At 38.6% G+C, this 22,286-nt stretch overlaps 1 protein-coding gene across 6 annotated transcripts in view; it reads left to right on the forward strand.

The window, feature by feature from the left end:
- Nucleotides 1–22,286, forward strand: part of CPLANE1 (ciliogenesis and planar polarity effector 1) — a 138,992-nt gene that overhangs the window by 111,078 nt on the left and 5,628 nt on the right. For all 6 annotated transcript variants that reach the window (XM_027605163.2, XM_035727616.1, XM_027605170.2 and 3 more), the window contains 7 exons: nt 2,510–2,674; nt 6,374–6,404; nt 7,125–7,256; nt 15,567–15,732; nt 17,809–17,867; nt 18,328–18,495; nt 19,248–19,360. In XM_027605163.2, the coding sequence (XP_027460964.2) occupies nt 2,510–2,674; nt 6,374–6,404; nt 7,125–7,256; nt 15,567–15,732; nt 17,809–17,867; nt 18,328–18,495; nt 19,248–19,360 (834 nt within the window). The remainder of the gene's footprint in view (nt 1–2,509; nt 2,675–6,373; nt 6,405–7,124; nt 7,257–15,566; nt 15,733–17,808; nt 17,868–18,327; nt 18,496–19,247; nt 19,361–22,286) is intronic.

Raw genomic sequence — 22,286 nt, forward strand, 5'->3', positions numbered from 1 at the left:
AATTTTCTATTCTCTGCTACTGTTGCTCACAATTTCTTTTTGCATCTGCTTTCTTGAGGATTGTTTCCTTCTTCCTTCCTTTATTAGTTCTTCCATCTAGAGCATGTGAGTGGTAAATTCTCCTAGTCTTTGAAAACATCTTTAATTTTATTCATGAGTGATAGCTTACAGATGGGGACAGAATTCTAAGTTGATCCTCATTTTCCCTCAACATTTTAAGGATAATATTCCATTATTTACTGACATCTCTAATTGCTGAGTTTATACTACCTATGTGCTGTCTTTCCAGTTACTGTTCTTTTATCTCTGAATTCTTTTAACATTTTCTCTTTATTTTTAGTTTATTTTATATTTTTGATACAAGTGTGTCTTGGTGTATATACTTTTATTTTTATGTATTTATTTTTTAAGAGGTTTTTTTTTTTACTTGGCGGGGAGGGGCACAGGAAAGGGAGACAGAGAATCCAGATGCAGGTCTCGATCTCACAGCCCTGAGATCACCGCCTGAGCCGAAATCAAGAGTCGGACACTCAACCGACTGAGCCACGCAGGTGTCCTCAGTGTGTATATTTTTAAAATTTATTCTAGGGCGCCTGGGTGGCTCAGTTGGTTAAGCGACTGCCTTTGGCTCAGGTCATGATCCCAGGGTTCTGGGATCGAGTCCCACATCGGGCTCCCTGCTCAGTGGGGAGCCTGCTTCTCCCTCTGACCCTCTCCCCTCTCATGCTGTTTCTCTCTCTCTCAAATAAATAAATAAAATCTTTAAAAAAAATAAATAAAATTTATTCTAAATGAGAGTTGGAATGATTATTTAATTTTCAGGTTTAATGTTGGTTATTTTTCACCCATTTTCTTTTGGAGTATTGCTTCCTCCCCATTCTTTCTGTTCTGTTTTCTAAAACACCTTTTAGAGCTATGTTGGGGGCGCCTGGGTGGCTCAGTCGTTAAGCGTCTGCCTTCAGCTTAGGTCATGATTCCAGGGTCCTGGGATCGAGCCCCACATCAGGCTTCCTGTTCCACGGGAAGCCTGCTTCTCCCTCTCCCACTCTGCCTGCTTGTGTTCCCTCTCTTGCTGTGTCTCTCTCTGTCAAAAAAATAAATAAAATCTTAAAAAAAAAATGAGCTATGTTGGACCTTCTCACTTTATACCCTGTCTCTTAACTGTTAATTGCCACCTTTTTATCTCTCAATGACGTACTTAGGGTGATGTCCTCAGATCTGCCTATTAGTTTACTAATTTTCTCTTCTGCTATATCTTTGCTATAGGATTTAGTTTTTTTACTATATTCTTAATGTCTAAGTTTTATTTCTTTTTCAAATCGATTTGCTGGATGTACTGTCCTGTTCTTTTATTATGGTTTCTATGTCTTCTTTTTTCTATTTAATGATTTTAGTAATATTTTATGCCCTTTCAGATTGTTTTACTTCATGATTGTATATTCTCAATTGTCAGGTCTGCATGCTGTCTTTTATGGTGGTTTCTTTGTGCAATTTGTAATTTTTTTTTATCATGAACTTATCTTTAGGGGAGTTCTGCTGGGTTGTGTATGTTTGCCTTTGATGTAATTTTGTATTTGCTTCTTGGGATCTACTGAAGTAGAAAAATTTGGGGGACAAGTTTTTATATACATTTCTTGGCTTGTAGTTGCTATAGTACATAGATAGTATAAATTCAGATCCCATACCTGTTTGTGGCATGACAGAGGTTTTGTTTTGTTTTTTTAATTATGTAACGTTAATCACCATACATTACATCATTAGTTTTTGATGTAGTGTTCCATGATTCATTGTTGGCATATAACACCCAGTGCTCCATTCAATACATGCCCTCTTTAATACCCATCACCAGGCTAACCCATCCCCCCACCCCCACCCAGAACCCTCAGTTTGTTTCTCAGAGTCCATAGTCTCTCATGGTTCATGACAGAGGTTTTGATTTCTCAGAGTTGACTTGTTTTTCTCCCATCTGCTATCAGGCAGATAGAAAACTTCTCTGCTGCTTCTCCAGGGTTTTTATGCTTATTTTATGGACAAAGCTATCCTTCAGTGCTTTTGGCCATATGAAGGTAGCTCAGTTCTCTCTACTGCAGATGGCAGAAACCACATCTCCTTTCTGTATGGACTCTCCCAGCATCATTGCCCATATATTGCCCAGCTTTGATTCCTTTTTCTTTCTGGCACTGGGGGATTTCTTTATTTATAGGGCTTGGTTGCATATTAATCTATTTTTTTAATTTAACATTTCGTCTGTGTTTCTATAACAGGGTATGAACCTGTCTACTTTAGCTCAGTCTGCCATGTTTTCTGAAACTGATAATAAATTTAATAGTTTTTTTACTATGAGGGAGATTAAATTTTAAATATATTAAATTATTTCATTATACAGTAGAAAGTTATCAAAATAATATGTTGTAAACTTCTGATATATCTGTTGCCATGTGAAAGTGTTAACTGTTACATCTTTTTTTCCCCATGTGTTTTTTTCCTCTACTATTTTACTTTGGATTAGTATGTTTCCTGACTCATATGAATAAGGAGGCTCAAAGTGACCAAGAGGAGACTTCAGAAGCTGAATTTTCAGTAACAGAAACTCATTCTAGTCAAAAAACCCATGTGTTTCCTTCTGCTGATTCGGCTCTCAGCCTTTTCAGTGACCAGAATACAACTTCTCCTGGTATCGTTCTTCACTTTTTTCATTTACACTCTTGTTTTCCAGTATACTGTTACTGAAGAGTATTTTATTGGGAACACAGTTGTGAAGGATTTGTGAAGCCATTTTGCAATATTTATACATTTCAGGGGCGGGAAGTTAAAGATTGTGCCATTTACTTGAACTTGATTGTCATCTTCCTAAGATCTATTGCAAGCATGTATCATCATCTCCAATAAGATATATGATTAGATATCTCCAAGTTATTTTGCTAACTTATTAATGTTAGATATATAGCAACTGGACTTACTATACTATCTGATTTTTATAAAACTTGAGAAATTCAGACTCAGCCAATATTGAGAACCTGGAGTTTTAATTATGAAAACAAAACAACAAACAGCTGTAGTTTCTGGAGACTGCCGCGTCCCAGATAAGGCTGCTCTATGTGCACTGAGCTCGGTGTGAGCCTAACCTGCGAGGTGGATGCCATTATTAGCCCCACTGTACAGTTGAGAATATTGAGACTTAGACAAGTTTAGTGCCACTTTTCATTCTATTTCATTTGGAGTTGGCAATTAAAAATGTTCTTCTTTAGTCCTAACAAACACATTTTGTCATATGAATAATAGGTCATACTAAATACAACACTTGGACTACTGACAGTGGCTCTGAAGTGTGTTTTTTCTCTCAGCTATTGATGGTCAAAAATGATGAATTTACTAAGTGTTTATAGTATGTTTTATTATCATTATTAAAGTAGCATAAGCAGTAAAAAATGCTATTTTTAAATGGCATAGTGGTTATTAAAAGAAAAGCTATTAAGAAGCTGGCTTTAAGTCTTATAATTTTTTTCTCTAAATTCTTCCTGGATTCCATTTGTATTTTGGTCATCATCCTATGGGATTGATCATTTCCACTTCACAGAGTTATGAAGATTGAGTGTTGTATATAAAGTACCTAGCTCAGAACCTGTTTGATTCCTGTAGGTCCTCAGTCATTTGTAGCTTTCGTTTTGACGCTTATGGGAGAGAGTTGACAGATGAGGTTAAAGAGGTGGTGGAGGGTATCTGAGAAGTGAACACTCCATTTTATATCAGGGCATCATTGGAGAATTCTGAGCAGAGAAGTGGAATGAGGAGATTTTGAAGACTAGAATGGAGACATAGATCGTTTAGTGAGCTGTTACCTTCATCTGACTTTGGAATAATAAGGGCCTGGGCAGTGTTGTGGGAAAGCAGGAGACATTCTGAAGGCAGCTCATGTTACCCACTCACTAAGCGGATAAAAGAGGAGGAGAAGGAGAACCTGAATGGCGATTTTGTGTTGTCATACTGTAGGAGCGAGGATATCCTAACTCTGATGTCAGATTCTAGAGTACCCTAAGACCAAATGTAACATAAGGTGATGTTGGGTATATAAATGGCCATATTTAGGACCCGGTTTTTGACAGCAAGTAGAACTTGATGAGAGGTTTATGCTTGAAAAACAGATGTAAGAGCCTTTTACCTAATTATATAGTCAAGACTTGGTGCATCTGTTCTCAGCAAGAAATATGGAAAAAGGGAAAAAAAACCAAAGAGCAGCTTGTGAAACGATACCCTTGGGAGAGCATGGGAGGCCTCCCTGGGAGGGGGATGGACAAGCAGACTCTGGTAAAGGGGCTTCAGAATGAAGTGAGTGGCTCACAGTTGCACAAGCTACCAGAATGTCAAGTATAAAGATTGAATTTGTTAAGGACTTTAGGGACTTTCAGGTAATATCCAGAGTAGAAGGCTGTTTGGGGACAAAGACAGGCTCAAGAAGCTGTACGTATAGACTACTTAACAGTTCTGATGGTAAAAGGAAGTAGAAAAATAAGAGAAATGAAGTCAAAGATCATTTCAGGATGGAGATAAAGACAAACTCTTTTAATGTTTAAAGGAAGAAGAAAACAAAGGAGTAGGAAAAGTGAGATTGAAAATATTCATTCAGAATTGTAATAGCTTCTTAAATTAGGTTGCAAGAGAAGAAAGGAAAAATGTGAATAAATGTCATAATACATATAAAGATAATTAAAATGTTTTTCTCTAGCATTCAATGTCTAATGTAAACTAAAAAGGAAACCAAATTACTATTTTTTAGAGTGCAGGATTTAGATGCCTAATGGGTGTTTCTTTTTCCAAAGTTGGTACTACTTCTAGTGCTCAAAAACAGCTCAGATTTCCTCATTTGAAATTGACTTCCATTTCTTAGCACATTCTTGTGAATGTTCTTAACAGTGGCAAATAATTTATTCACTGAGGATGGATTTAATTTTGGGTAACAGCCACAAGATTTCCAGAGGCATTTCTGATAAGTGGAGTAGATAATAAGGCTGAGTGTCACTGTTTGGAATTAAAAAAAAAAAAAAAAGAATTGTGATTTTCAAGGAATAAAGTTGATCTGTTGTGTTCAGTAAATTGTGAAGGCAGTTCCCAAAGGAAGAGTTCCAAAAATGGTTTGAAAATGAAGTAAGGATCAAATCTTCCTGTGTAACTACTGTTAAAGGTATTTATTTGGATATAATACTTTTCTGCCCTTTGATAAAAGGAATCAGAAAGAAATTTCATTTCTCAGCAGTCAGACCTTTTATATCTGATTACTCTATAACCTACATCATTACCATTTTTTTTCTTTTAGTAATTGAGGATTTTCTTAATAGTTAAATCTAAGGGGTGCCTGGCTGGCTCAATTGGTAGAGCATGCGACTCTTGATCTCATGGTTGTGGGTTCGAGCTCCATGTTGGGTGTGGAGATTACTTAAAAATCAAAAAAATCTTTAAAAAAATAGTGAAATTGAATTAATTGCTATTAAAACCTCACAAATGCCCCAACTCTGAGAACAAAGATAATGTAAAATCTTTGATTTGAAGATTAATAAATTAAACAAAACAATGTGCTTAGGAAAGCAAAATTAATAGTAAAGACACGTGGATGTATAAGTCTTGGGGCAGGGTAGATTTGTCTAAGAAAAGCTTAACAAGGAAACATTTTTGAGAACACTTTCCCCCGTAGTAACTCAATTCTCTTTGAGGATTAAACATATCAAAAGTTGAGTAGGTATTTTGCTTTAAAGACATGTAGTTAATATTGGACAAGGTTTAAAAATTATTCTTTGGCTGTTGTTCTTCCAAGTAATGGCTTCTTGGAATTAAATTAGATATTTTCCCAAATGTATTACTTTTAGACCATCAGAGCATTTTTGTTTTGTTGTTGTTGTTGTTTTAGTAAATCTCACTTCTGTATTTTAAACTGTGTACTAAGCAAAGAAGGACTGTACTTCCTAAAGTATTCAGAGTACTCTGAATAGAAGAGTAATAATCTGAAAACGCAGAGTATTCACTACCAAATAGCATATTTAAGAGGAAGATAAATAGGTTACACATATATATCTTTAAACCTATTTGGAGGTTTAAAAATATTTTAATTTTACTTTTATTTATCTATTTTTTTAAGATTTTATTTATCAGAGAGAGAGAGAAGGGAGGAGAGGGAGAAGCAGGGGGCCCGATATGGGGCTCGATCCCAGGACCCCGGGATCATGACCTGAGCTGAAGGCAGACGCTTAATGACTGAGCCACCCAGGCGCCCCTAAAAATATTTTAATTTCTGGTTATATAATTTCTAAATCAGGTTAATAGATGAAAGTAGAGAAAATTATTGACCCCCAATTTTTATTAATAATCTTTCTCTTCTTTTAAGGTGTGAATAACAGTGATGAGTTATTTGAGAGGTAAATATCTTTTAAGAATTAATTCACAGGTTTACTTAAGGTTGGGTATAAACTGTGTGCTTTGGAAATTTTGTTGTTCATTTGCATGTGAGCTTCTATACTACATATTTTTTCATGGACTAAAAGAATATAATTCTCATCGGGAATGGAGTATTTTAAGAAGCTGAGGATTGCTTTATTATATCCTTTATATACACCTATGTTTTAGCATAGGTAATTAGAATGCAGTAGACTGTGTTTGCTACACTTTTCACTGCATGTGTATTCAGCAGGCAGGACAGGTAGAGGTTATCTCCTCAGCCTTATGTTCGCTTTTTTTTTTTTTTTTTGACAGAGACAGAGAGAGAGGGAACACAATCAGGGGGAATGGGAGAGGGAGAAGCAGGCTTCCCACTGAGCAGAGAGGTTTATGTGGGGTTCGATCCCAGGACCCCGGGATCATGACCTGAGCCGAAGGCAGACGCTTAACGACTGAGCCACCCAGGCGCCCCTTATGTTTGCTTTTCTATGAGCACATAAGAAGTCATCAATTACTGATGATTAGACTTGCGCTGAGGATTACTGGAAAGTAGAAGGAACATTAGATCTGTGTTTATTATTTTTGTGTTCATTTATGCTCTTAGAGGACATAACTTTTAAACTTTACATGTTAATTTTTGTTTAATATAATTAAATTGTAGATACTGACTTATATTTCTCAAATTGCATTTGAAAATGAAGCATTTCAGTAGATCCACTCCAGATGACTGGATTAACTGATATTGCAGACATTATTGAGGACCTTATAACAAAAGATGGTGTTTCCAGTGAGGAGCTTGGTTTAACAGAACAACAAGCTAAGAATATCTCCAGGTAATCTTTGAATAATTCATTTTTAACCCATTTAAAATGTTTATGGTTCAAGAATATTCAAAATTGGCCATATTTTAATGTGATTTTTATGAAACAAACACAAAACTTAGATTTTTTTCTATCTGGGGAGTTTTCCCAAGATCTCATTACTTTATTTTATTTTTGTTGTCATTATTATATCTTTAATTTATTTATTTTGAGATTTAAAAAAAAATTTCAGTATAGTTAACATACAGTGTTATATATATGTATATATATATATATATATTTTTTAAAGATTTTATTTATTTGACACAGAGCACGGTGGGGGGGAGTGGCAGGCAGAGGGAGAGGGAGAAGCAGACTCCCTGCTGAGCAGGGAGCCTGATGTGGAACTCGATCCCAGGACCCTGGGATCATGACCCGAGCTGAAGGCAGACGCTCAACCATCTGAGCCACCCAGGCGCCCAAAATACAGTGTTATATTAGTTTCAGAAGTACAATATAGTGATCCAGCAGTTGCATACTTTACTCAGTGCTCCTCAAGACCAGTGCGCTCCTAATCCCCTTTACCCATTTTACCCATCCCCCACCCACCTCCCCTCTGGTAACCATCTATTTGTTGTCTATAGTTAAGAGTCTGTTTTTTGGTTTTTCTCTTTTCTTTTTTGTTGTTCGTTTGTTTTGTTTCTTAAATTCCACATATGAGTGAAATCATACAGTATTTATTTATCTTTCTCTGACTTATTTTGCTTAGCATTATACTCTACTGTCTAGCTCCATCCATGTTGTTGCAAATGGCAAGATTTCATTCATTTTTATGGCTGAGTAATATTCCATGGTGTATATATACCACTTCTTTATCCATTCATCTATCAGTGAACACCTGGGCTGCTTCCATAATTTGGCTATTGTAAATAATACTGCAATATACATTGGGGTTACATATTTCCCTTGGAATTAGTATTTTTGTATTCTTTGGGAAAATACTTAGTAGTGGAATTACTGGATCATAAGGTAGTTGAATTTTTAACTTTTTGGGGAACCTCCATACTGTTTTCCAGAGTGGCTGCACCAGTCTGCATTCCTACCAAGAGTGTACAAGGATTCCTTTTTCTCCACATCCTCACTGACACTTGTTGATTCTTAGGTTTTTTATTTTAGCCATTCTGACAGGTGTGAGATGATATCTCATTGTGGTTTTGATATGCAGTTCCCTGATGATGAGTTATGTTGAGCATCTTTTCATGTGTCTGTTGGCCATTTAGATGTCTTCTTTGGAGAAATGTCTGTTCATGTCTTCTGCCCATTTTTTTAATTGGATTATTTGGTGTTGAGTTGTGTAAGTTCTTTATCTATTTTGGGTACTAACCCTTTATTGGATATGCCATTTGCAAATAGTTCTCCCATTCAGTAGGTTGTCTTTTAGTTTTGTTAATTATTTGCTTTGCTCTGCAGAAGCTTTGTATTTTGATGTAGTTCCAATAGTTTATTTTTCTTTTATAACCCTTGCCTCAGAAGACATGTAGAAAAATGTTGCACAACCAATGTCAGAGATAGTACTGCCTGTGCTCTCTTCTAGAATTTTTATGGTTTCAGGTCTCACATTTGGGTCCTTAATCCATTTTTAATTTATTTTTCTGTTTGGTGTAAGTGGTCCAGTTTCATTGTTTTGCATGTTGCTGTCCAGTTTTCCCAACACCATTTGTTGGAAACAACCATCTTTTCCCATTGCATATTCTTTCCTGATTTACCAGTGATTAATTGACCATATAATAGTGTGATTATTTCTAGGCTCTCTGTTCTGTCTCATTGAGCTACGTGGCTATTTTTGTGCCAGGACCATACTGTTTTGATTACTACAGCATTGTGGTATATCTTGAAATCTGTTATTGTGATACCTCCACCTTTGTACTTTTTCAAGATTGCTTTGGCTACATGGAGTCTTTTGTGGTTCCATACACATGGTGGGGTTATTTGTGAAAAATACTGTTGGTATTTGATAAGGATTGCATTGAAAAATACTGTTGGTATTTGATAAGGATTGCATTGAATCCTAAAAAAAAAAAAAAAAAAAAAGATTGCTTTGAGTAGTGTGGACATTTTAACAGTATTTGTTCTCCCAATCCATGAACATGGAATATCTTTCCATTTGTTTGTGTCATCTTCAATTTCTTTCATCATTGTTTTATATTTTCAGGATACAGGTCTTTCACTTCCTTCATGAGTTTTTTTCCTAGGTGTTTTATTATTTTTGATGTAATTGTAAATAGGATTATATTCTTAATTTCTTTTTCTGCTACTTCATATAGAAATGTAATGAATTTCTGTATATTGACTTTGTGTTCTGCACCTTACTGAATTCAATTATTAGTTCTAGTTTTTTTGGTGGAGTCTTTAGGGTTTCCTCTATATAGTATCTTGTCATCTGCAAATAATGAAAGTTTTATTTTTTTCTTACCAATTTGGATGCCTTTTTTCCCTTTTTCTTGTCTGTGTAGGTAGGACTTCCAGAACTATGTTGAATGCAAGTGGTGAGAGTGGACATCCTTGTCTTGTTCTGGTCTTAGGGGAAAAGCTCTAAAGTTTTTTACCATTGAGTATGACATTAGCTGTGGGTTTTTCATACATGGCCTTTATTATGTTGAGGTATGTTCCCTCTAAACCTACTTCATTGAAGGTTTTAGTCATGTATGGATGTTGTACTTTGTCAAATGCTTTTTCTGCATCCATTGAAATGATTATATATTTTTTATCCTTTCTCTTTTGATGTGATGTATCACATTGATTTGCAGATTTTTTAAAAAATATTTATTTGACAGAGACAGTGAGAGAGGGAACACAAGCAGGGGGAGTGGGAGAGGGAGAAGCAGGCTTCCTTCTGAGCAGGGAGCCCAATGTGGGGCTCAATCCCAAGACCCCAGGATCGTGACCTGAGCCAAAGGCAGATGCTTAACGACTGAACCACCCAGGCACCCCTTGGTTTGCAAATATTGAACCACCCTTGAATCCTTGGAATAAATCCCACTTAATTGTAGTGAATGATTTTTTTAATGTATTGTTAATTTGGTTTGCTAATACTTTGTTGAGGATTTTTACATCTGTGTTCATCAGAGATATTGGCCTATAGTTCTCTCTCTTTTTTTAAGGATTATTATTTTAGAGAGAGAGTGTGGGGGGAGGGGCAGAGGGAGATGGAGAGAGAATCTGAAGCAGACTCCCTGCTGAGCATGGAGCCCAATGCAGGTCTCATTCTCACAACCCCCAAGATCATGACCTGAGCCGAAATCAAGAGTCGGATGCTTAACAAACTGAGCCACCCGGGTGCCACAGTAGTTCTCTCTCTCTCTTTTTTTTGTAGTGTCTTTATCTGGTTTTGGTATTGAGGTAATGCTGGTCTCATAGAATTAATTTGGAAGCTTTCCTTCCTTTTCTATTTTTGGAATAGTTTGGGAAGGAAAGATATAAACTCTTCTGTACATGTTTGGTAGAATTCATCTGTGAAGCTGTCTGGTCCTGGATTTGTTTGTTGGAAGTTTTTTGATTACAGATTCAATTTCATTGCTGATAATCAGTCTGTTCAAATATTCTATTTCTTCCTGCTTCAGTTTTGGGAGGTTATATGTTTCGAGGAAGAATTCTTGTAGGTTGTCCAATTATATTCAAAGTAATTATTGATAGGTATGTACTTATTGCCATTTTGTTACTTGTTTTATGGTTGTGTTTGTGCTGCTTCTCTGTTCCTTTCTTCTCTTGCTCTCTTTTCTCATGGTTTGCTGGCTTTCTTTAGTGATATACTTGGATTCCTTTCCCTTCATTTTTTGCGTATCTATTACCGGTTTTAATTTGTAGTTACCATTCGGTTTGTATATAACATCTTATGCATATAGCAGTCTATATTAAGTTGATGTGTGCTTAAGTTTGAACCCATTCTTTACTCTTCTCCCCACCTCCTGTGTTTTAGGTGTATGGTGTCCTACTTTACATCCTTTTATTTTGTGAGTTCTTTGATTTTTATACATATACTTATTTTTATTATTTTTTCACTTCCTACTTACTCCTAGTTACGATTTTTCCTTTCCACCTTGAAGAGTCCCCTTTGAGATTTCTTATAGGGCTGGTTTAGTGGTCATGAATTCTTTTAACTTTTGTTTGTCTGGAAAACTCTTTCTCTCCTATTCTGAATGATAGCCTTGCTGGATAGAGTATTCTTGGCTGCAGGTTTTTTCCTTTCAGCACTTTGAATATATCATTCCACTCCCTTTTGACCTGCCCAGTTTCTGCTGAAAAATCAGCTGATTGCCTTATGAGGTTTCCCTTGGATGTAACTGTTTTCTTTTCTCTTGCTGCTTTTAAAATTCTCTCTTTATCACTACTTTTTGCCATTTTAATTACTATGTGTCTTGGTGAAGACCTCCTTGGGTTGATTTTATTGGGGGATTTCTGTGCTTACTGGATCTGATTTTCTGTTTCTCTCTCCAGATTTGGGAAATTTTCAGATACTATTTTCTTGAAGTAAATTTTCTGCTCCCTTTTCTCTCTCTTCTCGTTTTGGGATCCCTATAATGCAAATGTTATTACACTTGATGGTGTTGCTGAGGCCCTAAGACTATTTTTATTTTGTATTATTATTTTCTCGCACCTGTTCAGCTTGATTGCTTTCCATTACTCTGTTCTCCAGGTTGTTGATCCATTTTTCTACTTCCTCTAGTCTACTATTCATTCTATCTAGTGTACTTTTAATTTAATTTATTGTGTTATTCATCTCTGATTGGTTCTTTTTTATGTTTTCCATCTCTTTGTTCAGGGTCTCACTGATGTCCTTTATTCTTTTTTCAGTGAGCATCTTTATGACCATTATTTTAAGTTCTCTCTCAGTCATATTACTATGTCCATTTCACATGGGTTTCTTTCTGTGATTCTGCCCTGTTCTTTTATTTGGGACATATTTCTCTGTGTCTTCACAAACCTCCCTCCCCTATGCCCCAGGCATTTTTCAAACTGCTTCTTCTCTGCTGTATCCTGCAGGGCTGTCTCTTGTGCTCTCCCTTTAAGGGCAGGGACTCAGTTTCCTTTCTCCCTCCAGGCTCTCCCAGAGCTGAGCCTGCTGCTGTTTAAAGTTCCAGGTTTTAAGTCCTGCTGATTATAAGAACTTGCAAAATTCAACCCCTGTGGTTTCCGAAGTCAGATGTTATGGGGATTCATTTTTCCTGCATGGGCTCCTCAGTGTGAGGATCTGTTTCTCTCCCCTCTCCATGCCCGCAGCATCCGTCCCTCCAGTGGACAGTTCTGTGGTTCCATTTAGCCCCTGACTGTGTCTCCACCCTTCCTGCCCGCTTTGATGTGGCGTCTTCTCTACATTTAGCTGTGGAGAGTTTGTTCTTCCAGTCTTTGATCAGTGTTATCTAATCATATCCATGGGATGAGATGAGCTTAGGGTTCTCCTACTCTGCTTTCTTCCCTGGAAGCTCTCATCACTTTAAGTACAACATAAACTTAATCCTTTCTTTTTAGAAGTAATTAAAGATTTTTTAAAAAGATTTTATTTATCCATTCCTTTTTAGAGGAAGAGAGCGTGTGTGTGTATGCACCTGCAGGCAAGTGGGGGAAGGGGTAAAGGGGGAGGGAGGGGGACAAACAGACTCTGCACTGAGTGTGGAGCCTGATGTGGGGCTCAGTCCCACAACCCTGAGATCATGACCTGAGCCAGAATCAAGAGTCAACCGCTTAACCGACTGAGCCACCCAGGCACCCCAATTAAAGACTTCATCCATAGTACTTTGCCCTAAATACTAATCCTTAGAATATGTATTAAATAGCCTTTTCCTGGAATATTAGGTTAAAATGTTTTTCCTTGCAATGTGTCCTGATCCAAGAACTGGTTCCTGATAGAATAAAGTCTGGCTCTCCTATTAATGCTTCCGTGGGATATATATATACCTATTGGCTTGTTTATATAAGAGTCAGTCTTATGAATGTTATGAATATTTCATCAATAATGTATTAAGTATCAAGATTTAGAAGAATAAAAATATGGCTTGTACTCTTGAATGGAGATAGAACTATAGAAAGAGTGTGACATAAGACCAAACTGTATCATGGTGCTATGGGAGCTTGAGGGGAGAGTCAGTCCAAGGCAGCAGCTTCACTAGTTACGGTGTTTGAGCTGTATTTCAAAGGTCCGATAGAAATTCGTGTTGCTTATAAATAGTAGAAAGGGTATTCAAGGCAGCAAGAATATAAAATGCAAAGGAGCAATGAGTAGATATGGGCTGGGAGTTATATAGGACTGGAGTTTATGTATTGGAAGGAGAGAGAGGGTCTGGCTGGGTGTGCTGGCTATAGATTGGGGACCAAAGGCACCCATTCCTTATCTGCAAGCAGTAAGGGGGTCAACAAGGGGCTTTAAACTAGAAATGGGAGCCAACTAGAGGTCTTACTTCAGTAATCTAAAGATGAAGGGGCTCAGAATGGAGAGTGTAGGGTAATAATCATGAGTAAACCTGGAGGCTGTCAGGAGGAAGTGAGAATGATTTTCTATTTGGATGACTAAGTTGATGGTGATTTCTTTGGCAAGATAGAGAATGTAGTTTCAGAAATGTTATAAGGTGCCAGGAGAATATTCCATTAGTGATATTCATTGGCACATTAGTTTTAGGTCATCCCAGAAGCAAATGCCAAAATGAGATTTAGGTGAGCATGAGATTTGGAGGAACACCTGTGAGGGAGAAAGGGGCAGGAGCCTGAGGAAGTGGGGACAACTGTCAGACTGCAGTCCCAGTGTGGATGTGGATCTGATCCTATGTTAGGGGTCCCCAGGATCACCTTAGGGTCACTGATTGGGAGGACTTACAGAACTTACAGAGTCATACTCATGACTTAATTTATTAAAACAAGAGAATTCAAAGCAAAACCAGCAAGGAGAAGAGACTGCATGCAGTGAATTCTGAGGGAAACCAGGCACAGGTTCCTAAGAATCCTCTCCTGGTGCGGGCCCAACAGGACACAATTCCTCCAGCACACGTGAGATCATGTCCACCACGGAGGCTCATTTAGGGACTCAGTGCCCAGAGTTTTTCTTGGGGGCTGGTTGAGTAGGCAGCCTCTTCCTGGCACATACCAAATCCAGACTTCCAGAAGGAAAAGCAGGTTTTCAGTATAAGCCACATTGTTTGTACTGGTGGTCTGCCATTTAGGATGATGGATGATGTTCTCCTCTCATGCTGGGTGATGAGTCTGCCCCAGATCCCTGTCTCACACCACCTGTTTTCTTGGATTATTTTCAGTACTACTTGTGTCAGTTCCTGTCATCTGAGAAGCAGAAGCCAAGATGGGATTAGATGTGCAAGACATTTATCGGGAGAAAGGCCTGTGGGGGGGGACACAGAAGTGGGGGGAAGCATCAGACCACAGTGTAGGTGTGCCCACCCCGTGAAGGAGAGAGGGAAGGGGGAAGAGGAGGTTGAGTAAGTGGAATGTGGGAGTACGGTGTTACAGGAAAGTTTCAGCTGGGTCAGTGGTAAGACATCCATCAGCGTTGCCCATCAGAGGAGTCCTGTGTCTTGCAGGAATGGGTCAGCCATAACTAGCTCAGGCCAGCCCATGGGGAATATGGTGTGGGCATGAATGTGGCTAGATCTACAAGGGCAGCTGTTTAGAAGTCATCTCTGTAGTATAAGTTTTGAAAGTGATTGAGATAGTCCAGGAGTAAGAGGATTGGGGAAGAAGTCCAAAACAGAACTTTTAGTAAGACATTAATATTGAAATGGTGAGCAGAGACTAAAGGACCCAATGTAGGAGGCTGCACAGTGTTTTCAGAGTTAGAGTAAGACCCATGTAAGAGAGAGTTTAACATAGAAAAGAGGAGCCAATTGTATTAAATGTTATAGGGAAGTCCAGTAGGATGAAGAAGCTGTTGGTGAGCTTCCCTTCCCTTCCCTCCCCTCCCCTCCCCTTCTTTTTTCTTTTAAATTTATTTTTATTTCATTATGTTTTGTTAGTTACCATACAGTACATCATGTGGTTGATGAGCTTTCTGAGATCATTTTTAGTGGATTTCAGGGAACAGGTTGGTGCAAGTCGATAGAGACATGAATGTGTACTACTTTTTGAGAATGGGAAAAATCTTTCCAAACGGGCAGCTGGCGGGCTTAGTCGGTGGCACGTGTGACTCTTGATCTCAGGGTTGTGAGTTCAAGCCCCATGTTGGGTATAGAAATTACTTTAAAAAAATCTTAAAAAAAAATCCCTTTCCAAATAAACAGTACTTAGTTTACTTAGATCCATAAAAAATGTAAAATCAAGTGATGCCCTGTCTGTTAAATTTCTCAGAATTCAGCATTCTTCTGGTAGACGAACACAGAGAACTGAGAAGGAAAGAAGAGAAATTCAGGTGTGGATGAAAAGAAAACGCAAGGAAAGAATGGCAGAGTACTTAAACCAGCTGGCGGAGAAGAGGGGGCAAGAACATGACCCTTTCTGCCCGAGGAGCAATCCAGTAAGTGTGCAGTAAGTGTGCAGTATCAGGGGCAATGGGCAGTGGGATAGCCCTGAATATGTGCAGTGTTTCCCTGGCAAATATTCAAGAAAAGGATTAACATAATTTGGATGCATTTTTTATTAGACAGAAATGTCACCATTTTACTTGTCAGAAAATGTTAATTACCTTAACAAAACATAACAAGGTATTCTACAAACCATGTCCTGTTGAACTATCTTAAATACTTTTTCTTCCCCAGGCTAACTATGGCTCTCGCTGATTTTAACCAAGTGAAGAGACTGAGTGATTGGTGACCAGTTGGAGCTGTTCCCTTAATTTTCAGTGAGAGTCAGTGGCAGTTGAACAACTGACTGTGTGTAGTAAAGCCATTTAAAAAAATAATTTTGTATCCACAAGTTATCTACAAAAAATAGAGTATGATTCAGGTACCAAGGGTACGGTGGCGTGTGTGCACGCGTGTCAGCTGCCCTTTAAACTGTCCACATTTATTTACTGAGCCCTGACTGTGGGCATCACTGTAGCTGGTCAGAAGCAGTTTTCTTCAGAAGGTGAAATAAAGCAATGTTACTTTGATAATCACATCATTACTATGAAAATTGCATTTGAATTATACTTAGTTTATCTTTTACTTTGTAATTTGAAATAAAATATAATAGTACTTAATTTTTTTTGACATCATTAGAGGAACATGTTCTATAAAAGTGAATTTTCCAGATATGGCTGTCACATTTAAGCACCAAATGGTGCAAAATAGGTGAACTAGTACATAAATTGTATACTTAACTTGTGTCTAGAGAAAGCTTGTTGATGTTAATATAACCTTTTTTTTTGAGAGAGAGCATGCGCTCACGTATATACACATGAGCGGGAGGGAGGGGCCGAGGGAGAGGGTGAGAATCTTAAGGCCCCGAGATCATGACCTGAACCAAAATCAAGAGTTGCTTAACCGACTGAGCCACCCGGGTGCCCTGATGTTAATACAACGTTGTGGTGGAGAGTGTTAAGGACCCGTAATGACCATCAAGGCTGCTGAGGCACCTGACTAGAATCTTCAAGTTCATGTGTTTATGTGTGTGCTCCTCCAGCCCAGGTGGGTGGGTTCTGATATTGGCCTCTCTGTCAACCAAGCAAATACCCTAGATAGTTAGAATTGTGTCCAAATTTAGAACAAATTAACTCTGAGGGCACTGGGATTGCTTGGTTGTTGGACTTTGTGACTATTCCTTCACAATGGCAAGCACCTGTTTATTTTTAGCTTCTATTTAGGTGAAGGTATGGGATTAGTGAGGGGTTAATGTAATTAAAACTTTCATTTGAATTTATATCAGAAATTAATAAGACCTCTAATTTGTCACTCACTGCTTCCAAGGAAGCAGTGTCTTCCAAGGAGAGTAGTGTCACTCACTACTCTCCAAGTAGGAGCTACAGAGAGTGCATGCACTTCTGTGTGCACACTTTTATACACGAAATTGTGTGTAAAAGGACTTCATTAGTAACTCAGTAGTAACTTTTAATATTCTGGAATAAGACACTTGCTAATTTGCCTCCTGGTGCATAAGTTTTGAGGCGTTTTTACGTCGCAGTGAACATACTACATTAGGTGACTGGTAGACATTTTAAAACATCAAAATGATAGCTTTAAAGGTCTACTCCTGCTTTATCAAGCACACTGTTAGTGAGATTAATCACAAGGCTGAGTATGAAGTGTATGTGTCTTCATCCTTAAAATGTTCTTGTTTCCCATTTTAAATGCAGCTGACACTGTATGTTAATTGAATTTAAATTAAATGCAGCTGATAAGGTTCTCTCTTGAGAAAATACGTGAATTTAGCTAGCATTCTACTTATTAAACTAGTTTTTAATTACATGATGCTTTAACATTTTCGTGTTTTGTACTTGGGATAGGAAGCTTTGTCAAATATGACAGTGTTTTGCATTGTTTCCTGAATAGCAAAAATATGTTTTAACTTCCTATTAAAATTGATTAGTGGAATTTTCATGTTTTCCATGGATCACAAGGGCTTAATTATTTGAACTGAACCATAATGGACTAATGGGGTGTTTCTCATGCAGTTTTACATGACTTCACGGGAAATCAGGCTGAGACAGAAGATGAAGAACGAGAAGGACAGGTGAGCTGGGTAGCTGTCCCCCCAGCACGCTCTCCAGTTTGCACACCTGAGGCATGGACAATGCCTGAGGAACTCTAGTCTTCACAGTAGCCCCTTTTTGTCCATAAACAGAAAATTATGAGAGATAACTGCAAGGAAAATAGACTCTACTAGCCTTTTTAGGAATCTGCTTTCAAATATTGTTTATTCCATTGAATTTTCATGACTTTTATTTCTGCTATTGCCCTCCCTCTCCCAATCCAGATATGTATGTGCATTTTGAAAATACCCAAAGGGCCATAACTACAGGTAGCTTTACTAATTTCCGCCTAATCGATTTCAGAAATCTGAAATATCAATTTGCATTTGAAAAGCATTGAAAAAAACAAAAGCTAGGTGATAGTCAAACATTACATTCCCTCTGGAGGTATGAAGTGAAAATGACTCTTTTATTAAATGTTGTTTAATTCTTTGTCTGAAGATTGCTACTGTCTGACCACTATAGTCGGCGGCTCTCACAAGCATATAGCCTGATGAATGAACTGCTATCCGAATCGGTACAGCCACCAACAACCGCCCAGAAAGCCTTGCCTAACAAACCCAGGGCTGCTCACGCTTCCCGAGGGCAACACTCTCTTTCTCCAAGACGGTAAGAGAGTTTGGCATGTTGTTCAGCACGATTATGTCAGGCCTGATAAGAGTTGAGTGCTTTTGTCCCCCAAGTTCAGTGTATTTGCATCTACCCTGCTCAGAAATAAGAAAATCAAGTAAAGAAAAACATGGTCCCATAATTACGACATCTTTTTAAGTTTATAGAATCACCAAGGAAAAAGATAACAATGTCATTATATCTCTAAGATATGACAGAGCACTTTGGCATATACCTAATACAGTTTTGATACCTGTTCAATTCCATTTCCTCCTTCTCTGCAATCTGCCATGTAACTGTTCGCCCTGTTTCTCCACTTGGCTCTACTCTTACAGAAACAGCCCTCACCAGCTTATCACTTCTCTGTCTCTTCCCAGCACAAACCCACATGTAATCAGATCCCTTGTGTGTATATAATTTGGGGTCTACTCAAAACACCAGAGATTCCCTTGAATCTTCTCTAATATAAAGCAGGGTATTAAATACATAAGTAACTGCCAAATACATAGATAATTTGAAATGGACAGATAACCAAAAACAATTTCTTTGAAAGAAACAAATGAAGTTTAAGGTATGAGACATGAAGAATAATTTGTTGGGAATTGTTATAACACAAAATGTATCACTAAGGTACAGAATAAGCAATGTGAAGTGAATGTATTAATCTGAGCTAGAATTTGGGTCTTTTGAAATGTACTTCATTATGGATATGAGATTCTAGGAATATAATAATTATGTAATTTCTACTTTAGAGAGAATCAGTATGGTCACAATATTCCAATAAATCAGCCTGGAAAATTCAAATATATATCCAGACCAAGTTACATCCGAAAGGGGAAACCTCAAGGCCCTCCTTGGTCACGTGGTAAGATTTTAAGCTTTTTTTAAATTGTAAATTTTGTGTAATTTGGACCTCCTTATCTCCAGAGTTGGTTTTCATTAGTAAAATGAAATCGTAGTGAAAAGCCGTTCTCATTTCAGCAGAATACAAGTTGCAGGATTGATAAAGACTTACCTGTGCTGGGATTTTGTTTGTTCTATTGCTTTGAAATAGGAAGACTCCAGAAATCTTAAACAAATGGCCTTTTTATAATAAAACTTGAACAGTCAATATTTAGATAAGACTTATTTGGGAATCTGTTTCTTTTGTGTGTCTGGCTAAAGAGGTAGGCATTTTTACAAATCAAGTTCTTATAGATGTCAGGATGGACTAGATAGATGGGTATCAGGATATCACAGAAGAGGAATACTATGAGGCTCATATTGAAGTATCATGTTTTTACCTTTTTTTTCTTAAAGATTTATTTATTTGAGAGAGCGAGAATGAGAGAGAGAGAGAGTACATGAGAGGGGAGAGTGGGAGAGGGAGAAGCAGGCTCCTCGCTGAGCAGGGAGCCCGATGTGGGACTCGATTCCGGGACTCCAGGATCATGACCCGAGCCGAAGGCAGTTGCTTAACCAACTGAGCCACCCAGGCACCCCGTGTTTTTACCTTTTGAACATCCTTTTCCACATTTGAAGATATAATATCTGTTATTTATTGCTAGCCTTCCTTTAGTTAATTTTGCCATATTTGGGTTTTGATTGCCAGAGTAAAACATATTTATTTTATGAAATGATTACACATTAAAAATGTATAATCATAGGGACGCCTGGGTGGCTCAGGTGGTTGAGTGTCTGGCTTTTTTTTTTTTTTTTTTAAGATTTTTATTTGAGAGAGAGAGAGCACAGAGGGAGAAGGAAAAGCGGACTCCCCACTGAGCAGGGAGCCTGACATGGGGCTTGATCCCATGATCCCGGGATCATGACCTGAGCCGAAGGCAGAGGCTTATCAACTGAGCCACCCAGGTGCCCCAAGTGTCTGGCTTTTTTATTTTTGGCTCAGGTCATGATCTCAGGGTCATGATATTGAGCCTCACATCAGACTCTGCACTCAGTGTGGAGTCTACTTGGGGTTCTCCCTCTGCTCCTCCCCCTGCTCACACTCTCTTTCTAAAAATAAAGAAAATCTTTAAAAAATGTATAATCATAGTTAATATGTAGTATAAATGCAGACAGCTTTTAGCTATATAAAAACTAATGTGCCAGGTTCTGGTTACACCTTTAGTTACAAATGTTCCCATTTTACAGATGAGAAAACCCAGGCAGAGAAAGTTGAAATAACTGCCTGAGATCAGATAGCTAGGAAGTGGCAGTGCTGGGATTTAAACTCAGTTTGGGTCTAGAGCCTACACACTTAGAACCCATGCTTCATTATGCTGCCTCAATTTAGAAAATTGAAATTTCCATAAACTCTAGTCCTCTTAATAAAACTTCATAGTTTAGGGGCGCCTGGGTGGCTCAGTTGGTTAAGTGACTGCCTTCGGCTCGGGTCATGATCCTGGAGTCCCGGGATCGAGTCCCACATCGGGCTCCCTGCTCAGCGGGGAGTCTGCTTCTCCCTCTGACCCTCTTCCCTCTCATGCTCTCTATCTCTTGTTCTCTCTCTCTCAAATAAATAAATAAAATATTAAAAAAAAAAAAACTGCATAGTTTAACTCTTGCTCTTGATTAACAAATTACAATAAGAAAACAGTGCTCTTTTTAAACTAAAATTTCAAAATAGTAACCATGTTTTCTTTTTTTAATTTTTATTTTACACCTGATACATTTGCCAAAGTTAAAGAAATACCAAAAATTGGAAGGATTTTAAACTTGAATCCACGGTTTCTTAATATCAGATGGAAAAGTCTTGGATTCTGTGGAAATGTCTTTGTCTTGGGTCTGTCCAGTGTCAGGCCTGCATGGTTATGCTGCACTCGCCTGGGCTGAGGCCTCGGCCCTTCTTTGGTCGGCTCCCCGCCCTTGCTGGACTGTCCTTGAAGAGGTGCTCCTGCATGCTGGGTTCAGAAGCCCTCAAGGGACCCCCACCCCACACAGACCAGTCCAGAGCTCATCCCTGGCCTTTGGGCAGCCTCCCCCTCTGCCTTCTTAGCCCCCTTTCCCCATCTCACAGGTGCTGCGGGCCAGCTTGCTTTCTAGCCACAGGCTGTGCTCGGCACCCCTCTCTTCCCTCAAAAGTCTCCCTCACCTTGAATGCCTCACCTCCGTGTTTTGGAAGCCACCCCTCATCTTAATTCTTCAGTTCTTCTAAACTGATGTAATGAATTTTAAATTGGGGCCAATACTTAACTGGCCTGGTGGTTGTGAGTATCAGCGACAACGGTCTCAGCTGCCTTTGCTACCATTTGTGTCCTCTGGCCCCTGGTCACATGTTTGTGACTCTGAGGCATTGCTGCCACAGGTCTCATGTAGTCACTTGTGAACTTTTGTCCCATGCTAGACTGAATCTTCTGAAGGTAGCAACACTGTCTTCTCTATCTTATATACCGCTTACATTGAACAAATGAGACTATTGAATACTTGGATACATGAAAAAAAATGGCTGTTTTTCTGACTAAAAATAGCTATTTATAAACTACTGTTCAGGGATATTAGTGGGTAGGTGTTGCTGTATTCATCCTATGTCAGAGAAGACCACCATGTAACTTGCCATCATCCCAGCTAACCTGTCCCTTAGCTTCCCCAGAAGAGGAGAGACAAAGGCAACTGGAGGGGCCGGTGACCATGCTGGCTTCTATCCAGGTTGCGCCTTGGTGTGACCTCTACCACCCCCAGAACCCAGCCGTTTCCCCTGGCTACATTCCGAGGCTTTAGGTCCCCCAGGATTGTGTGGCAGTGGGGGAAACGCAGGCATGATGGATCCCAGGCTCTCCCCTAGTCAGGGACACAGATCCCCGGAGCCCATGTGA

Source organism: Zalophus californianus, chromosome 5 (assembly GCF_009762305.2).
Source record: "Zalophus californianus isolate mZalCal1 chromosome 5, mZalCal1.pri.v2, whole genome shotgun sequence".
NCBI lineage: Eukaryota > Metazoa > Chordata > Mammalia > Carnivora > Otariidae > Zalophus > Zalophus californianus.